A 19,203-nucleotide genomic window follows, 5' to 3' on the forward strand; every position below is an offset into this window, starting at 1 on the left:
TTTTTTTTTTTTTTTTTTGAGGTGGAGTCTCACTCTGTTGCTCAGGCTGAAGTGCTGTGGTGCGATCTCAGCTCACTGCAACCTCCGCCTCCCGGGTTCAAGCAATTCTCCTGCCTCAGCCTTCCAAGTAGCTGGGACTGTAGGCGTGTGCCACCGCACCCGGCTTTTTTTTTTTTTTTTTTTTTTTTGTATTTTTAGTAGAGACGGGGTTTCACTGTGTTAGCCAGGATGGCCTCGATCTCCTGACCCACCTCCTGATCCACTCGTCTCGGCCTCCCAAAGTGTTGGGATTATAGGTGTGAGCCACCATGCCCGGCCTAGTCTTTCTTACTCATCTCCAGGCAATGCCTCTTCAACTTTACATTCTTTCTCAAAGTTGACTATCATAGGAAAGCATTTTCAGCAACATCTGTTGTTCCTAGTCAAACATGTAAGACTAAAAATCAATATTAAATAACTTTAATTATTCACCTATTGGCAAAAGATAAAAAAGTTTTTTTAAGGAAAGAAAACTCAAGTTTTAGAAACACTGTATTCATAATATGCTGGGTACATGATAATCATTTTCTGGAAAATCATCAATCAATTACATAATAAGTGCTATTCTTATTTTTCCATGTCCTTTAAAATAATGATTTCACCCCCCAAATTTACAGAGATTATTTTAGCAACACATTAAATACTAAACCCTTTAAAGACTAAAAACTTTATATAGCAAATACTAAAAACTAATTTAGATACAACTCAAATGGCATAGAAAACTGATGAAGTGAATTGCAATATAGCAAGCAACAGGACTACTTAGTAAAATACAAGTGAGCAGACCATATGAAGAAACAGAAATGTACAAATAAAAGTGTTACTAAAAAAATCAGAACACCAAATGTATGCATATGCATATAGGAGCTAGGTAAAATGATACTATGAAATAAGTCAGTTTGGCATGATGTAAATGGAGTTTAACATTCATTTTTTTCTTCTATAGAATAATAATAAACTAGGAATAAACTTATCATATAGGGCTTACTTATCATTGACACTTTTTCATGAACACCTTTCATTCTGGTGCCATAGCATGACATCTGTGTAACTACACCTCAGTCAGGGCAGCTAATACTATGCTTTCTATGTAGCTACAGTATTAGGTTTCTTTTTCTTTTCTTTTTTTTTTTAGATGGAGTCTCACTCTGTCGCCCAGGCTGGAGTGCAGTGGCTCAGTCTTGGCCCACTGCAACCTGAGTCTCCCAGTTCAAGTGATTCTCCTGTCTCAGCCTCCTAAGTAGCTGTGACAATAGGCTCCCACCACCACGCCAGGCTAAATTTTGTATTTTTAGTAGAGGCGGGGTTTCACCATGTTGACCATGGCTGGTCTCGAACCCCTGACCTCAAGTGTCAGCCTCCCAAAGTGCTGGGATTACAGGCCTGAGCCACTGCGCCCAGTCAGGTTTCTTGAAAGACCTTAAAGGGGTTTGTGCCACTGTTTGGACTCCCATCGGAACCTAGAGCTTGGAAAAAGTAGCCATCAAGTCAAATTAACATTTTTCACCTAGTAAGAACAAAAGCATTCTAATAAATACAAAAAGAGTGTACGTACAAGTTCCCACTCTAGGAAATGCATGTTCTCTCTGGTTGGTGGTACCAGGTTCATAGATATTAAATGAAAAGGAAGTGGAGCTTCTCAAGAGGGTGGGGGATAGTACACGAGCCTGACTTACTGGAAAGATGTGGGCTGTGGGGTCTCAGACAGCGGGTTCAATCCCAGCTCCGCTACCTCCCAGCAAAGGTGAAGTTAGTTACTTAACCTTTCCGGCTTCAGTATCAGGACAGTACCAGCTGCCCAACAGCTTTATTGGCAGGATTAAATAACACATTGAAAACACCTGAGGCCGGGCGCAACAGCTCGCACCTGTAATCCCAGCACTGTGGGAGGCTGAGGCGGGCAGACCACGTGAGGTCAGGAATTTGAGACCAGCCTCGTCAACATGGTGAAACCCCATCTCTACTAAAAATACAAAATTAGCCAGGTGTCGTGGCTCATGCCTATAATCCCAGCTACTCAGGAGGCTGAGGCAGAAGAATTGCTTGAACCTGGGAGGTGGAGGTTGCAGTGAGCCAAGATCTCGCCATTGCACTCCAGCCTGGGCAACAAGAGTGAGACTCCATCTCAAAAAAAAAAACAAAAAAAACAAAAGAAAGAAAAGAAAAGAAACACCAGGAAGCCACCATCATTCCTTCCCAGGTCTACACAGAGCTCGCAGTAGCTCACAGCACCTCAGGGGACAGCCTGGCACTTGGTACACACTTCTCTAAAATGACCAATATATTTGCTCATAATTCTCCAGGAGCTCAGAACCTTAAAGATGGGGTCTATGATTTGTTTTTGTTCGTTTGTGGGGTCTTTCTGGGAGAGTGCAAGGAAGGGGTATGAAAGGGAGAAACTCCAAAGTTTTTCCTGGGGTAGGGATCATGCTGTTACCATGAATGACTGCCCTGTGGCTTCAGGCAAGGCGACTGGAACAGCAAAAGGAGGATCAAATCAGCTCTGCAAATTCAATTCCTGATAACCTCAAGACCATGCAGCCCCACACTGAGTACAGATAGGCACCGAGTACGGCTTATCTGCACAAAGGAATGTCACCCTGGCAAAAACTACAATTTCAAAGGGAAAAAGTGTGCTATTGATAACGGAATGATATAAAATAGAAGAAAAATTGAAAATTAAGGTCTCTCATCAGTATAAGGGAATGTCTGTTTCTTGATTTCAAACGGATTTTTGTATTTGTGCAACTCTCCATAGAATATTTTGGATTTAAGTTAATTTGGTTTGTAAATAAAATAAAACTAATAGATAAATAAAAGGCAATAGTTGATGTCCATTCCTTAAAATAACTTTTTAATTAAATATTTGAGTCCAATATAACAACACTAATCACAAAACCCAGGGCGATCATTTCCAGATTTGTCAGCACATTAGAGTCACCTGACGGTCTCTTTAAACGGCCAGGCCAGGCGTGATGGCTCACACCTGTAATCCTAGCACTTTGGGAGGCTGGGGCAGGTGGATCATTTGAGTCCAGGAGTTCAAGACCAGCCTGGGCTACATGGTGAAACCCCATCTCTACAAAAAACACCAAAAAAAAATTAGCCGGGTGTTTTGGCATGTGCCTGAGTAGCACCTCAGCTACTCAGGCTGAAGTGAGAGGACCACTTGAGCCCAGGAGTCCAAGGTTGCAGTGAGAGTGAGACAATATTGTGCCACTGCACTCCAGCCTGGGCGACAGGATCACTTGAGCCCAGGAGGCTGAAGGTGTGGTGAGACAAGACTGCGCCACTGCACTCCAACCTATCTCCAAAAAGAAAATGTCCAAAGCCCATGCCTTACCTTGGACCACTTAAATCAGAATCTCTTGCAGTGGAATTTGGGCATCAGTAGGTCTGAAAACTCTCCCAGGGCATTCCAAAGTGCAGAAAAGTGTAGAAACCACTTCTCTCTGACCTTGCTACTTAAGTATGACCCATGGATCAGTGGCATGACATCACCAGGAAGGTGCTTAGTAATCACAGGCTCAGGCCCCACCCCAGACCCAACGGGTCAGAATTCCCTTTTCACAAGAACCACAGGTGATTTGGGCATGCATTTAAGCAACAGACTCACTGCTCTAGGGCATAGCAAACTATTCCATCCACCGCTGTTCACAGGTAGTTTATTTCTGCTTCAGAAATGCAAAAGCAAGTGCAGAGAAGCAAGAACGGAGATCCGAAAGCATTATTTTCTTAAAAAGTAAAGTTGGATAAATAAAAGGGCAAAGTTTGAGCCTAGGACATTTTTACAGATTATTCGGATATAAAATTTTTCAGATAAATTATTCTGCTATATGTCCCATAACATCATGCTGTACATCTCAAATATATACAATAAAATGCATTTCTTTAAATAAAATGTTCCAAGTAATATTTTTTAAAAATTGTTCTCCTGTAACAACAAAAAAGTGCAATAATAACTACTATTCAAATGAGGGAAAAAGGAGACCAGAGGAAAGTTCGTTGGTTTGAACACTAGGTTTGAACAAAGCTTGCTGAAAGCCTATCCATTGACAGACCATATCCCTTTTCCAAAATAAAGGATACACAAGGTCGCCTTTTTTATTTCATTTCAGAAACTTACATTACTTACCTCTGTATCTTGTTCTCTCTGAATTCTCTATTTGAGTGGTATTTTGCTTATTTAATGCACTTTTGCAAACCCCTTAACATGTGTAATTAATGTATTCATAAAGTCTACCTTGAGGTTTTTGGGTGGCTTGAAATTGAAGAATGTAGTCAAATTATTTTGAGAAGCATTAAGTTCTAGGAGATAAGGCATACAACTCACACAAGATACATCTGGGGGAAAACAGATACAGAATAAGGTGAGCCAATAAAATAACAAGACAAAGGCATTAAAAACAGTATACATGACCTCAGAATATTTTAAAATTATAACAGTTGCAAAGACATCTTAATTATTCCATATGAGTGAGGGGAATAAAATCAGGAGTATGTGAACCATACAAAAAAAAATGTGGAAAACTCTCGATGAGTCAATAATTTAATCCTCTTCCCCAGGGGTGGCCAATCCTTGTATGCCCTATTTTGGGGGCAGCCAAGTAACCAATCCCTGTGGCCTCTTCCTCATGCCCGCTCACTCTCCCGCTAACAGTGAAATGCTACAAAACTTGCCAGCCTTTGAGAAAAGGATGAGAAGGAAGAGCCTTGATAATCCTCTTGATAATTAGCCCCTAAATAACTAAATTAGATCTTTTCATAAAGAGTGGAAATGCCACAATTCAGAAACTCTCTTTGTTGTAAATTAAATTTTGTTTCAGTTGGATTTAGCACCAGATCGCATTAAGTATTTGAAGTGATTTAACTCATTGCTGTCATTTGATTTTTGACTCTGGATTGGATCAAATGCACATCCGAGTTTTGCATTTTATCCCAAGCACACACTTTGAATCTTGAATACTAAGTAAACGACTACTGTGCTAATAAAGGATACTGCTAATGGCATTACATATAAAAGATAAAAGATATGAACGATTGTTTTACATTTCTCTATGACTTTACAGCAGACACAGAGGTAGCGGAATGAATTAGGGAAGGAATCTGAAAGGGTCACACAGTAAGAGTTATGGCCCTGTCTCTACCAATAAGTCCTTTCTCCGCCTGAAAATGGCAACAATACTAGCATTTCCCTCTCTCTCCTTGTTCTAGATCACAGTATGTGCTATTACAACCCCCTGGGGACGGCCTCTAGTGGAAGAGTGGAGCCTCCTCACCCAAAGCCAAGCAAAGTGCTTCTACCTTTCCTCAGGTGGCACAGACACATGCAGATCTGGGGAAGGAAGCCAGTCTGGAGTAGCTGGGGCCCTGCCCTGAGATGGATGGGACACGCTGTGTAAGGGACCTCCTGGTATCTTCCCTTCTCAATAGTCACTGAAGCCAGAAAATTCCCCCCAATTTCTATGTTATTTCTCTGGACGAAACCATGCCCTTCCTTACTAAATGTAAATAGTTCTAGGAGAGACAGTACTTTGAGACATTAACACTTTGTTGGAAATGAATCAGCAAATCAAGGAAGAACTCTTTGAGGAAACCTAAGGAGAAACTGTGATTGCTTTCCAATTGGTATCAATTTGTCCACGCTGAGCTCAGCTACATGTCTGCCAGTAGTGGTCTCAACTCTACTAACTTCACAGGACACCCAGACCCTCCTGAAAGATGATCTTTCTGTGGACAGGTAAATGGAGATCCTTCTTGAAGCAGAGGCAGCAGTTAGTACTTAGCTAGAGACAAAGAGATGGTGAGTGCATTTCACACACTGTAGATAGCCAGTGTTTTCATATCAAGACAGAAAAAAGTCCCTGGTCTGGGTTGCTGGACTTTGAACTTGAGCTGGCCTGTTGTCCCTATCAATGCAGTGACCTCCTTGCCCACCAGAGGGCAGGAGCTCCTCGTGTCTCCATCACTGGTTCTCAGCGTGTGGTCCCGGACCAGCAGCATCAGCCTCATCCAGGAGCTTGTTCGAAATGCAAATTCCCAGGCCCCGCCCCAAACCTACCGAATCAGAAACCCTGAGAGTGGGGCCCAGAAATCTGTGTTATCAGGGCTGCCAGGTGATTCGGACGCAGTCTGAAGTTTGGCCTACACCAGGAGACCAGTGAGGCTGTCATCACAAAAAGAAAGATACGCTGTACCTTACACACAGGAGGCTTTTAAACCGTTGATGAACTAATGAAATGTGCCATCCAAGGTTCATGAGTACTGATCTGGCTGAAGAGGAACGCCTGGAGCATAACCGTGGGCTCCCTGCTCCTATTGTCAGCACTGAGCATTGGCAAGGCCCCCACCACTCCGCGATTTCCTACCCGGCAAACGGAAACAACCTCGGAGGTATGGAGTAGGCCAAGTGCTCCTGCCAGAAACACTTTGAAAAGGCCTTCTGATGAGATGACCATCTGAGATTTGCTTTAAAATAACCCTGGGGAAGCGGGGCAGGGAGGTATATAGATGGACTGATAATTGTTGAACCCAAATATTCATTCCAAAATTCTATTTATGCACATATTTGTAACTTTCCATAATAAAGCTTTAGAAAACTGGAAAAAAAATAATTAAAAGTCTTTCAAAAACAGTAGCATTTTAAGAATGAAAACGGGCTAGAATATTTCTTAATCGTTAAAAAGTGGACTTTAATTATTAGGGTCCTAGAAGGGGGAAAATAAACCCAAAATCAAACAGAGAAGACATATCAGCAACATTTATTTGTTATAAAAAAGGCAGGCAAAAGAAGCAAGCAGAAAGATTATCAGTGAAGAAAGCAGGTCAGAAGTAATGATGTGCTCACTTCCCTAGAAATCTAAAGAAAAACATTGTACACTGTCAACTTCAAATAAGATCAGAAAAATACAAACAAGGATCAAGCTTTGAAGAAAATTTGACAATGGTAGGACTAATTTCATTAAATGTGAACAAGGTGTCATAACAAATATATTATATAGAACTACAAATGGTGGAGTTAGAGTTGAAAGAATCAACTAAATAAAGACAGCAAAAAAAAGAATGAAAAATATGTATCTGTGAATCCCTGGTGCTCAATAATAAGGATAAAAGAGCTAACAGATTTAAAACACAAAATGTAGGCCCAGGCACAGTGGCTCACACCTATAATCCCAGCACTTTGGGAAGCCAAGGCAGGCAGATCGCTTGAGCCCAGGAGTTCGAGACCAGCCCGGGCAACATGGTGAAACCCCATGTCTACAATCAATACAAAAAATTGGGCATGGTGGCATGTCTGTAGTCCTAGCTACTCATGAGGCTGAGGTGGGAGAATTGATTGAGCCGGGGATGTCAAGGCTGTGTGAGCCGTGATCATGCCACTGCACTCCAGCCGAGGTGATAGAGCAAGACCCTGTCTCAAAAATAAGATTGCTGGGTGTGATGGCTCATGCCTGTAATCCCAGAACTTTGGGAGGCTGAGTCAGGCAGATCACATGAGGTCAGGAGTTCAAGACCAACCTGGCCAACATGGTGAAACCCTATCTCTACTAGAAATACAAAAAATTAGCCAGGCGTGGCGGTGCATGCCTGTAATCCCAGCTACTCCAGAGGCTGAGGCAGGAGAATCACTTGAACCTAGGAGGTGGAGGTTGCAGAGAGCTGTGATCATGCCACTGCACTCCAGCCTGGGCAACAGAGTGAGACTCCATCTAAAAAAAATTTTTTTTAAATTTAAAAAATAAGATTTTAAAAATGCAAAATAAGGAATGTAATAGAATATAAATGCAAAAGCAAAATAAAGAAAAGAATCCATTAAAGAAAAAAAAGACTAATTCATCTGCACTGAGTAACTAACAGAGGAAAAGAAAAGAAATCATGAAACATTCAGGGAGCATTGAAGAAGTAATGATCGATCTCTTAAAAGGAAAAAATAAAGGCAACATTCCATCTCCTAGTCTTAAATATCATTGACTGCATCTCAGCCACATCACAATATTGCAGATCTGTGCCTTTTTCTCTCTCATCAGCTGTCGGTGCCTTTCTTGCATGGAAAGCAAAGGATCAATATGTAAATTGATACACAAATTAGTTATATCAAGTTTGGTATTATTAAGCCATATTACATGCTGCAACGTTTAAGTTTTCAGAAAATTCAGTGATCGATCTAGAATGACAATTACATACCTTCAATTTTATTCACTGAAAGATCCAACTTCTGTAGGTGAACATATCCACAGAGAATGCTAACATCAATTAAATTACAACCCTGAGAAAATAAAAGGTAAAAGACTTTTATGTTGCTTTATCAGGTTACTACTCAGCCTTCTTGCAATAACTGTTGATGGAAAGAAATCCAGAATTTCTTTCACAAGTATAGAAGAAGTGAGAGAACAAAATCTGAAGCCTGCTACTAATAGGATCTCAAAACAGATGCCATTAAAAAAAAAAAAAGGCCCTTCCTTTGAAGAAAATAATAGCTTAGTAATATTAGTGTTGTTAGCAAAAACAAATACAACATAAAAGGCCAATTTAAAGCAGTGTTCATGGAGACCGTTAGAACAGAGTCTTTTTTTTTTCTTTTAATAAATCACACAATAGCAATAAAGACAAGGCCTTTATCTAGTAGAAGAAAAGAAAAAAAAAGTCTAGAATTTAAATGAAGTTTTAAAGAGAATTCACAGCTCATCAGGAGATCATTAATAACAATACTACCTACACTTTCACCGGGTTCATTTTCAAAGCTCTTTCACAATAATCGCATCTGATGAAACACAGCTGTGAAATCTGTAGGGCAGCTTACCCCCAATTTAGAGGTGAGGGGTGTGAGGTACAGAGAGGTATGTTAATAGCCTGAAATCACACAGCAAGTTAGTGATAGAGAAGCAGTATCTAAGTCTCGAATCCTTGTCCAAAATTCTTTTCAGGAAATCTTGATTCTAGTCAACTTCAAGTGAGGTTGAGGGGAATTCGGTTGAGTGGAACAAAGACTCCTATGACTGTTTTATGTCGTGATGTCAGAGTCAGAAAAAAAGCAAACCAATGAAGAGTCATTATAAGCAGGTTCTCATATAGAATAATGGTGACTGCTTAATAAAGGCCACTAGAACAGTAATAATAAATAAACACTTACTGAATATTTACTATGTATAAGGCATTGTGCTTGGCATGATGAGAAATACAATGATGGAAAAGAGCTATATTGTGCCCTTGAGAAACTTATGACTTTGGTAGAAGAGAAGATATGTACACAAGTAATAAGAGAAAGTAAAAAAATAACACGTAACATAAGTAAGACATAAAGGAAAAAAAGAAAATCACCAAACCAGGCAACTCTAAGAAAGTGTATTCAGTAAGACAGGTTATTAAGTCAAAGTAATTCAACGTGTAATATCTCAAATGTAAGGAGGTCAGTGGCAAAATAAATTAAGCTTCAGTCCATCCAGCTGAAATAAGATTTAAAGGATTGCTTTTTGGGGTAGATCAATTTAAGGCATAGCAGTACCTACATAAGTAGAATATTGATTGAAAGGGGCTTGTGTGGGGATGCATTGGCTGCTGGAATTATATACCACATTCCAGCATCGAACATAGTGCAATGCATACAGGGTGCTCCCTGTATGTTATTGCCTGACTGGCTGAGTCATCCATAAAATGTTATAAAGTGAAAATAGAAAAAGATTACTGTTTTAATATGCTGACCTTGAAGGACATGCCCATGGAACTAGCAAAGGTGAAAACAGCTTAACATTTCTTGCGTAGCTTACTCATTCAAATCCAAGATAGAATAGGCTTACAGTGAATTATATATACCCTTTCGCCAAATCATGGTGCCATGGTAAAATTTCAATGCGCGTTTTTTTTTCTCATAGGTACCTAAATTTACTCTGTGGATCTCCAATGAATACTTAATGCTTTATAATATAAGGAGGCAAAATGACTTAAATTGTTTTCCTAGGACTACAGAGAAACAAAATGAGGAAAGAAGCAAGTATTCCCAGTAGTTTGCTCTTACAGCCTCTCTTCTGATAAAATTGAAGCCAAGATTTTGTGCTACTCTATGACGAGTACTGAAATCTTAAAAACTGATGAATAATAATAGATTTTTTCCTTTAATGATAGGTATCTTTTGGAAAGTAAGATATAGCTCAAAGCCTCTTATTTCTTGACATACTTAGTGGGGAAAGTCAATATCAAAATACTTTGTTCCCTCGGATTCAGATATAAAGTTTATTGCTTCTTCCACTGATCAGAGAGAAAATTCTTAGAGTCTTTGATTGGTTTTACAGAATCAAATTCAACCTCCTGGAAAGAAAGCATTGATTACTATAATATAGACTACTTAAGATGAAAGAAATAGAGCGTGAAGAGAATGAAAACTAAGAAATTTGGGGGGCTGATTACTGGATTGGTCAGAGCTCTTTGGAGTCTAATATTTACATAAATATCTCTTATCAACAGTCTCCGTCAAATGCGAGGCTCCAAGATTTTCTGCCATCACAAAAGCTATGAGTACTGAAGAAAATGAATATGGTCTAGCCAGTGTCAAGCTGTAGCCAGCCAATGGAGATTTTGTCATACTCACTGACAAAGTCAGATTGAGGTAGACTTGCTCAGTCCCAGAGCCTGAGCGCCCCAAGTGATGGAGTGCTTCGGCCACGGCCTCCTCTCTCAGGACCCCGTCAAATTCCTCCTGTAAAACACCCAGAAAGGTAGACAAAGAAAAGACTCTCATTAGGAAAGAAACAATCTATCTTGTCATATCCAGCACTTATTTAGTATATTTTATACCCAGGAGCTGAGCCCTCCAAAATTTACCAAGCCCCCAAAAAATTCTGTGTTGATAACATATACGTATTACATATAATTAAATAACTATCTGCCAAATCAATGTTTTCATCGGCACTGGTTTTTTCAGGTGGTCACTTGCATTAGGTATTCAAAGTTGAGTGAACACTGTAGCAGTAGAAACAGTAGTGTCAGTGGTGGTATTGAGTGGTTCTCTATTCCAGACACTGCACTAACAGCTCTCAGTGGATGAACTCATTGAATCCTTTGGACAACACTGAGATAGGTACTCTTATCTCCACTTTACAGACGGAAGAATTAGGGTTTGGAGGTTAACTTGCCTGAAACTAAACAGATAGTACGTGACAGAGCTGGAATGAAAATCCCAATCTGTCCAGTCCCAGGGCAATTCTCTAAAACTGCCCTAACCACTGCATTTGACTGCTTACCCACACCCTAAAGGATGGTTACATCAAATTAAGGCAATTATTTTTCTAAATCTGGTATTCTTGCTGGAGAAAACAGGTCCTTCAGTTCACTTCCTATTAGTCAATGTTGCTAGATTTATAAAATGTACAAGATTATTAAAAAGGTGATGATCATTTTCATAAGAAGGTTGCCCTTGGTCTATAGACATCACATGGACCAATGGCACCCTGACATGCCCTTCCTCCAACAATGACAGACAAAAGAGATAACAGGTAGGTCAGTATCATGTTTGTGCTGCTTTCAGCTCCACAATGACCAACGCATTGACACTGACATCAACATGAGGACACAAAACATAGTGATCACATCAGTCACATGGACGTAACTAACCATGACTAGCATATAGACTACAACGGCAAAATACCCTTTTTCTAAGTCCTCTATATGAATTCAGGAATCAACAGTGCTGCTCCGGCTGTAGGTACTGATGACATACGCATGTAGGCTTGTGCTATTATAAAGAGTTTCTTTCCCAGCAAGTTTCCACTGATTCAGGGAAGTAAATACCACCAACAGGGAGGTAGCACATGGCTTCAGAATTGGGCAGGCGTGGCTTGAACCCCAGCCCTGCCATTTTGGATGTGTGGCTTTGGGGAGGTAAAGTTTTCACTGAGCCTCATAGTTTTCAGCTATAAATAGGAAATGTTATTACCTTTGAAGAAGTTCGGGACATGTTGCTCTAAAATATGCCACATTGGCATATTGATTATTTTGAGCTGAAGGCACTTGAAAAACAGCAAACGCAGGGAAAGGCTCTCTCTGAACTCCCTTTATCTGCCAAAGGCAGATCCTCCAAAAGAAACTCAGTTGTCCTCAATTCCTCCCCGCTGGTGGTTTCATCAAACATGGAAGAATGACTTTTACCCACTCAGGAGAGGAGACCAGAAGTCAATGTCACACTCAGACGGACTTTGTCACAAACTCTCGTACCTCATGTCTGTTTTTCTAAGACACAATTCATTCCCTAAAAAGTATTTACTCTCCCCTAAGTGACCTGCATTCCTTCTCCCCTTCTCCTATTGAGATGGTGTATAACATCTCAAATCTCACTGTTTTTTGATTATTCACTTTTATTTTTTCCTGCAATGTCCCCCACAAACATTACAAATTTATTAAAACTTAATACATGTATAATACCTTTTCTCCTGTTAATCCACCTGTTGTCAGTTTATTTTATAGACCCAGCTATAAAAGCCAGGAGAGTAGAGGGAAAGTCATTCCTTCCCTGCACCTTCTTTTAATATATTTGGAGAAAGGAAAAAAATGGATATAAAACTCACAGCACAGTATATGCAACACAGTGTTCCCAATAGATGACGATTTTTGTTACTACCAATTGATGAAGTCAGAAATTCCGCATCTTAATGTTTCACTCATCTATGCCACTCAGCCTGTTCACAAAATGGGCAAAACACATCTACTTTTCTAAATGAAGTTCTAATTTATTACACAAGGCCGGGAAGGAATGTTGCCTTCCCTCCTGACTTTCCACCGAGCCCTCTGAAGTTCATCCATTTCCTGAAAATATGAAGACACTGCATCTTCACTTCTAGCAGGTGGATGCTTATTTTTCAACGTAGCCACTGACATGGAGATGAGCAACACTGTCACCATTTTTCCTTGGGTAAGGCAGCACTCTGCACAGTAACCTCCTCACACACTCCTGACATTTGGCAGTATCATGTCTTCTCCTTCTGATCTTTGGTCATTTTCAAGCTCCTGTCATTACATTGAGTGGCTTCAGAATCCCTATGGATGGCCATCCAACACCCTATTCCCAGCACATGCACACACGCACAATTCCTTACTGCCTCAGCTCCAGAGTGCTTACTCTCACGGCCATGCCCTGGACCTAGTCATCATGCTAAACTGCTCCACCCTGGAAACCTCAGACCCCAGTGTTCCACTCTAATCCCACAACTGCTTATCCTTCAACCTATCTAGCACCTGTTGAACTTGTTCACTGACCACAACAAAATCTCCAGTTTGTTCACAAATAGACACCTTTCTCAGAGTCCATCTGTTCCCATCTAACTATACTCCCTTCCCTACTGGGTAGCCCATGGGCAATTTCCTTTTTCTTTTTTCTTTTTTAGACATGGTCTCGCCCTGTCACCTGGGCTGAAATGTAGTGTTGTGATCTCAGCTCAAAGCCTCAACCTCCCAGGCTCAAGCCATCCTCCCACCTCAGCCTCCAAAATAGATGGGTCTACAGGCATGTGCCACCATGCCAGGATTATTTTTATCATTTTTTTTTTTATAGAGGCAGGGTTTCACCATGTTGCCCAGACTGATCTCAAACTCCTGGGCTCAAACGATCAGCCCACTTCCACCTCCCAAAGTGCTGGGACTACAGGCATGAGCCACCACACCTGGCCCCATAGGCAATTTCAATTTCTATCTTCAAATCTCTGATCCTTGTCCCCTGGTTACAACTATCCCATCCATACACAAATCAGAATCAAGTTCACAATCAACTGCTGCATTGAGGCAGGACTGTGTCATGTTCATCATTCATCAGGGGAAAAAAAATCTCTATAGAATACCCAGCACATGCCAGCCACTATGCTTGGCTCAATGGATAAGACATAGTGAATCAGTGAACAGATATGGTGCCTGTTGATAAGGGATTTACAGTTCAGTCTGGGAGACAGACAAGTATGCAAACAATTTTTGGATTTGATAAATAATATAATAGAGATAAGCAGTGTCTGCTGACTATGAGCAGGGCCCCCATTGTATGTCAGTACCAGGGTGGAGTAAGAGGTTAGCAAAATCTTCCTAGGAGAGAGCAATTCAATTGAGACCCAAACTGTGAGTTACTCTGGCCAAAGGGAAGATAAGGCTGAAGAGTGAGCCAAGAAATAGTATTACAGGCAAAAGGGGCAGCATGTACAAAATCCCAAAGGCAAAAGCAAGCATGGTCTATTGAGAGAACGATGAAGGTTCAGGATGGCTGAAGCCTAAGTGTGAAGGAGGCAAACAGTGGCTCGCACATGGTGAGTGCTCAAACATGGGTTGAATGAATGAATGCACCTCTTCTGCCCCCTAGCTGCTGAGTGGGCTGGAGAAGACCCCACAACCCTGCATCCTGGAGTCCCTGTAAAGCTGACTTTCAGCCAGGCCTCTTTGCTATGAAACAGTCTCCCGTTCTTCATCAGCCCCTTTTCAACTCCCCTTCTTAACTAACCCAGCTCTCCATCACTCTCAAGCTGTGCAGTGCCTCAACTCCTTTGCCCTCTTCTCCACTAATGCCCTTCTCTTCTACTTCTGAGACAAAGTGGAAGCTCTCAGATGTTAAGCCTCTCAGCTTCCTAGGAGCACCTGTCCTAATGCTTCTCACTCAGGTCTTAGAGGAAGACTGTGCCTTCTCTCTACTCAGGGTCCCACCCCCTTCTCTTTCCTCAGGGACCATTTTTGCCCCCTTTTGTCTGTGTTTTGAACCCACCACTCTCTACTGTTCCCACTCCAGCTATACAAATGTGTCAGACTCTTCTGTCCTACAGAGGCTCTCTTCAGTTCTGCAGGTTCCTTTAGCTATAAACTAGAGTGTCCTTTAATAACCAATCTTCTCTAGAGTTGTTTGTTTTTTATGCCTTAGTTCTCCTTTCCTCACCTCCCAACTAGTCTTCAACTTCACTTAGCCTCCTATTCACCCACCTCATAAAAACCACATGGGCCAATGTCTCCAATGACCCTCAAACAGGCAAAATGAAGGAGCACTTTTTAGACCTCTTCCCACTTAACCTATTTGTAGCGTAACACAAGCGTAACGACATTCCCATCGTCTCGTTCTTTCCTTGCTTCCTTACTTCTTCTTCTTCTTCTTCTTCTTCTTCTTCTTCTTCTTCTTCTTCTTCTTTTTCTTTTTTTTTCTTTTTCTTTTGAGACAAGGTATTTCTCTGTCACCCAGACTGGAATGCAGTGGCATGATCATAGCTCACTGCAGCCTCGAACTCCTGGGTTCAAGTGATCCTTTTGCCTCAGCCTCCCAAGTAGCTGGGACTAGAGGTGCATACCACTATGATCCATTGGCTAATTTTTAAAAAAATCTTTTATAGAGATGGGGTCTCACTATGTTATCCAGTCTGGTCTCAAACTCTGGCCTCAAGCTATCCTCCTGCCTCTGGCTCCCAAAGTGTCAGGATTTCAGGCATGAGCCACTGCACCCGGTCATCATGTTCTTGAGACTCTTGGCTTCCCTATCATACAGGTCTTCTTTCTCCTCCTACTTCTACCAGTCCTTCCCAGTTTTCTTCCCTGCTTCTTCATCTGCCTACCGCTTAAATACCCTTAGTATCTGTACCTTTATGGTTCTATTTGTGGCCTTTTCCCTCCTATTCCTTCCGGGATGATTTCCCAGAATCTAGTGGTGATGATTCCCATGTCTCCTACTCTGAGATCCCTGCCCTGATTTCCAGTCATATGGTTCATATATCCAACTCCTTAACAAATAGCTCCATCTGTCCCTGATTCATATGATAGACAACAGCCTTATTATTAGCCCAGACCATGCCATAGGCCTAACAGTCATCCTAGACTTCTAATATTTAGTTTGTAACTGAACCATCTTAAATACTTTGAATATGTTTTATCTTTAGTTTCCATTCCCACTGCCACTGCCTTAATCCAAGCTCTTCTCACTTCCCGCTGGATTTTGCTAGAGTCTTCTCACTGATCTCCTTGCCTCCAGTATTACCATCCTCCAATCTAATACCACCTCGCCAACAGAGCAGTTCCCCACTGTGTAGTGACCCAAGTGCATGTTCCTACAGTATCACAGTGCCCTCCACAATCTCACCCCTACCTAGGAGGCTTCTTCTGTTCTCACCTGTAACTCGTCACTAGGAAAAGCTGCCACCTGCCTGCCCACACACCACCTCTCCACCCAGGCAAGAGTCTCCTTCCCCTGAAGTCTTCAATGTCCCTGCAACACAGGTGTCAGTTGTACTCATCTCTGTATGACATACTACAGGTATGCTGAATTGCTATTATTTACTCACATTCTTATGTCGCTTTGAGAGCAGGGACCCTGTACGTCTTCAATCATATTCTCATCTTTTTCTACCATTACTGTTATTATTTATTGCAGCCATGATTTTTTGAGAGTCTATTCTGTATGAGACACTACAGTAAGAACTTTAAATATAGAGTTTCTTATTAAATTTGATGTTCATAACTATCCCAGGAGTAGGTATTATTACACATATTAAGGGACTGAAAAGAAGTGTTTTTCATGCATCAATTTTTGGGCCCAGAAACTTCTGCTGTGTACAGTCAAAGAGTGCTTTCTGCATAGCAATCATTCAGTAAATGCTTGTTCAATGAAGGCTAAATTAATCAAATCACTTAATGGGCTGTAGTTAGCAGATAAAAACATGTAAGTTACTATTTGTATTATTAACTGTATCAAAATATATTATGATAAGCGTTTAACATATAGGATCTCATTTAATTCTCACAACTGTTTAAGTATTATTATAATTCCCACATTAACAATGAGAGAGGTTAAGTAACTTGCTCAAGATCTCACAACTAACAAAAGGCTAAATCAAGCCTCAAACACAAATCTTTGATTCCAACGGCAGTGTTTTGAACAGGCGGTCCATACTGCCTCGCTTACTTCATAAGGGCTTCCGAGGTTTAAGGCATATTGTATTAAAGGCACTCAATAATCGTTGTGACCATCATAGCATTGCAAAGGTGCTAAGCTGGGAATAAGCTGGGAATAACAGGCTAAGAAGGGAATAATAAATCACTGAACATGAATTTCCAAATATTTCTTTTTAAAACTTTGTTTCAGTTTACTTAGCATATTAATATGTATGCAATACTATGAAAAGCCAAAATAGAATAAAAACACAAAATTAATATTTAGAATGGAAATGGAAGAAATAATGAACCTGTTCCACACGTGTCTTACAAGCCAAAAAGGAATAGCTAGTTCATGTCAACCCCTTCTATGGTTTGTTAATGGCATACTGAAGACAGATTAACAATGGTGCTAATGAACCCCACAGCCAAAGAGCTACGTGTTAATTAGAATAACAAAATATACTGGTGGTTCATTTGTGAATTCCTCTGGGGGGGAAGCTGGTGGAAACCATACAAACATCTCAAAGTTGCAAAAACACTGCTAGAGTTTTGCAATAGTCACTGTTAAAGATAGAAAGTAAATCAACAAAAGACAAAAGAAGTAATAATGAACAGAATAATTAATAGCTTTCTATGGTCAACTTTAAGCATAACTAATGGGAACTAGCTCACGTAGAAGGAAGTAAAAAAAGAGGAAAGACAAAATGGAGGATGAGGATGGGGGAAAAAAAAAAACAACAGGCCAAATGTTGAAAGTGAACAGAAGGACATTACAAAGGAAGGGGAACCCAAGTGGTTAATAGAAGAATCAGAGTAACAGAAGACACTGCAGGTTAGAAAGGGGAGAATAAGGAGAAATAGGACAAATGAGGAAAGGAGTTTGTGAAAGGGAACAGGCATAATACAGAAATATGTTTGGCCTCAAAGAGAAAAGGTGACTATGAATAGATGCAAAGATGCAAAGAGGGGAAACCAGAAGAATGTCACAGAATGAGAGCACTGAAAATATCCTAGGCTGGGCACAGTGGCTCATGCCTGTAACACCAGCACTTAGGGAGGCTGAGGTGGCCAGATTGCTTGAGCCCAGGAGATTACGACCAGCCTGGGCAATATGGTGAGACCCCCGTCTCTACAAAAAATACAAGAATTAGCCAGGCGCTCTGATGTACACCTGTAGTCCCTGCTACTCAGGAGGCTGAGGCAGGAGGATTACTTGAGCCTAGGAGGTTGAGACCACAGTGAGTCATGACTGCACCACTGTATTCCAGTCTGGGTGACAGAGTAAGACCCTGTGAAAGAAAGAGAAGAGGAGAGAAGAGGACAGGAAAGGAGAGGATGGGAGGGGAGGGGAGGGGGGAGGGAAGAGAGGGAAGGAGAGGGGTGGGGGGAAGAAAGGCAGGAAGGAGAGAGTGGAGGGGAGGGAGGGAGGAAGGGAAGGAGGGAGGGAAGAAAGAAAGAAGGAAAGAAAGAGAAAGAAAGAAAAAAGAAAGAGAAGGAAGGAAAAGAAAGAGAGAGAGAAAGAGAGAGGAAGGAAGGAAGGAAGGAAGGAAGGAAGGAAGGAAGGAAGGAAGGAAGGAAGGAAGGAAAAGAGGGAGGGAGGGGAAGACAGGAAGGAAGGAAGGGAGGAAGGAAGGAAGAAAAAAGGAAGAAAGAAAAAGAGAGGGAGGGAGGGGAAGGAAGGAAGAGAAAGAGGGAGAGAGGGGAAGGCAGGAAGGAAGGGAGAGAGGAAGGTAGGAAAAAAGAAAGAAAGAGAGAGAGGGAGGGAGGAAGGACAAAAGGAAGGAAGGAAGGAAGGAAAAGAGGGAAGGAGGGGAAAGCAGGAAGGCAAGAAGGGAGAAAGGAAGGTACGGAGGGAGGGAGGGAGGAAGGAAGGAAAGAAGGAAGGAAGGAGAAGAAAAGAAAGAAAGAAAGGAAGAAAGAAGAAAAGAAAATATTCTATTTCTCTACATGATATTTACTTCTGAAAAGAATTTCATGCAATTTATACTGTGAAGGAAAAGGAAAGGGGAGAGAAAACCTAAAGAAAACTTTGAAATTAAGAAAAACTGTTGACTCTAAGTTTCCTGGCAGCCAAGACAAAGAGAAGAACCTAACAGTGTATTGAAAGGAAGCAAATTAGGCCGGGTGCAGTGGCTCATGACTGTAATCCCAGCACTTTGGGAGGCCAAGGTGGGCGGATTGCGAGGTCAGGAGATTGAGACCACCCTGGCTAACATGGTGAAACCCCGTCTCTACTAAAAATACAAAAAAAAAAAAAAAAAAAAAAAAAAACGCTGGCCATGGGGGCTCATGCCT

At 41.2% G+C, this 19,203-nt stretch overlaps 1 protein-coding gene across 4 annotated transcripts in view; it reads right to left on the reverse strand.

Annotated features, from left to right (window-relative positions):
• The window catches only part of LRGUK (leucine rich repeats and guanylate kinase domain containing), a 161,121-nt gene that overhangs the window by 111,892 nt on the left and 30,026 nt on the right, over positions 1-19,203 (reverse strand). For all 4 annotated transcript variants that reach the window (XM_017852934.1, XM_017852936.1, XM_017852935.1 and 1 more), the window contains 3 exons: positions 10,622-10,729; positions 8,224-8,305; positions 4,283-4,383 (listed from right to left, as the gene is read on the reverse strand). In XM_017852934.1, the coding sequence (XP_017708423.1) occupies positions 4,283-4,383; positions 8,224-8,305; positions 10,622-10,729 (291 nt within the window). The remainder of the gene's footprint in view (positions 1-4,282; positions 4,384-8,223; positions 8,306-10,621; positions 10,730-19,203) is intronic.

Source organism: Rhinopithecus bieti, unplaced genomic scaffold (assembly GCF_001698545.2).
Source record: "Rhinopithecus bieti isolate Rb0 unplaced genomic scaffold, ASM169854v2 scaffold_35569, whole genome shotgun sequence".
NCBI lineage: Eukaryota > Metazoa > Chordata > Mammalia > Primates > Cercopithecidae > Rhinopithecus > Rhinopithecus bieti.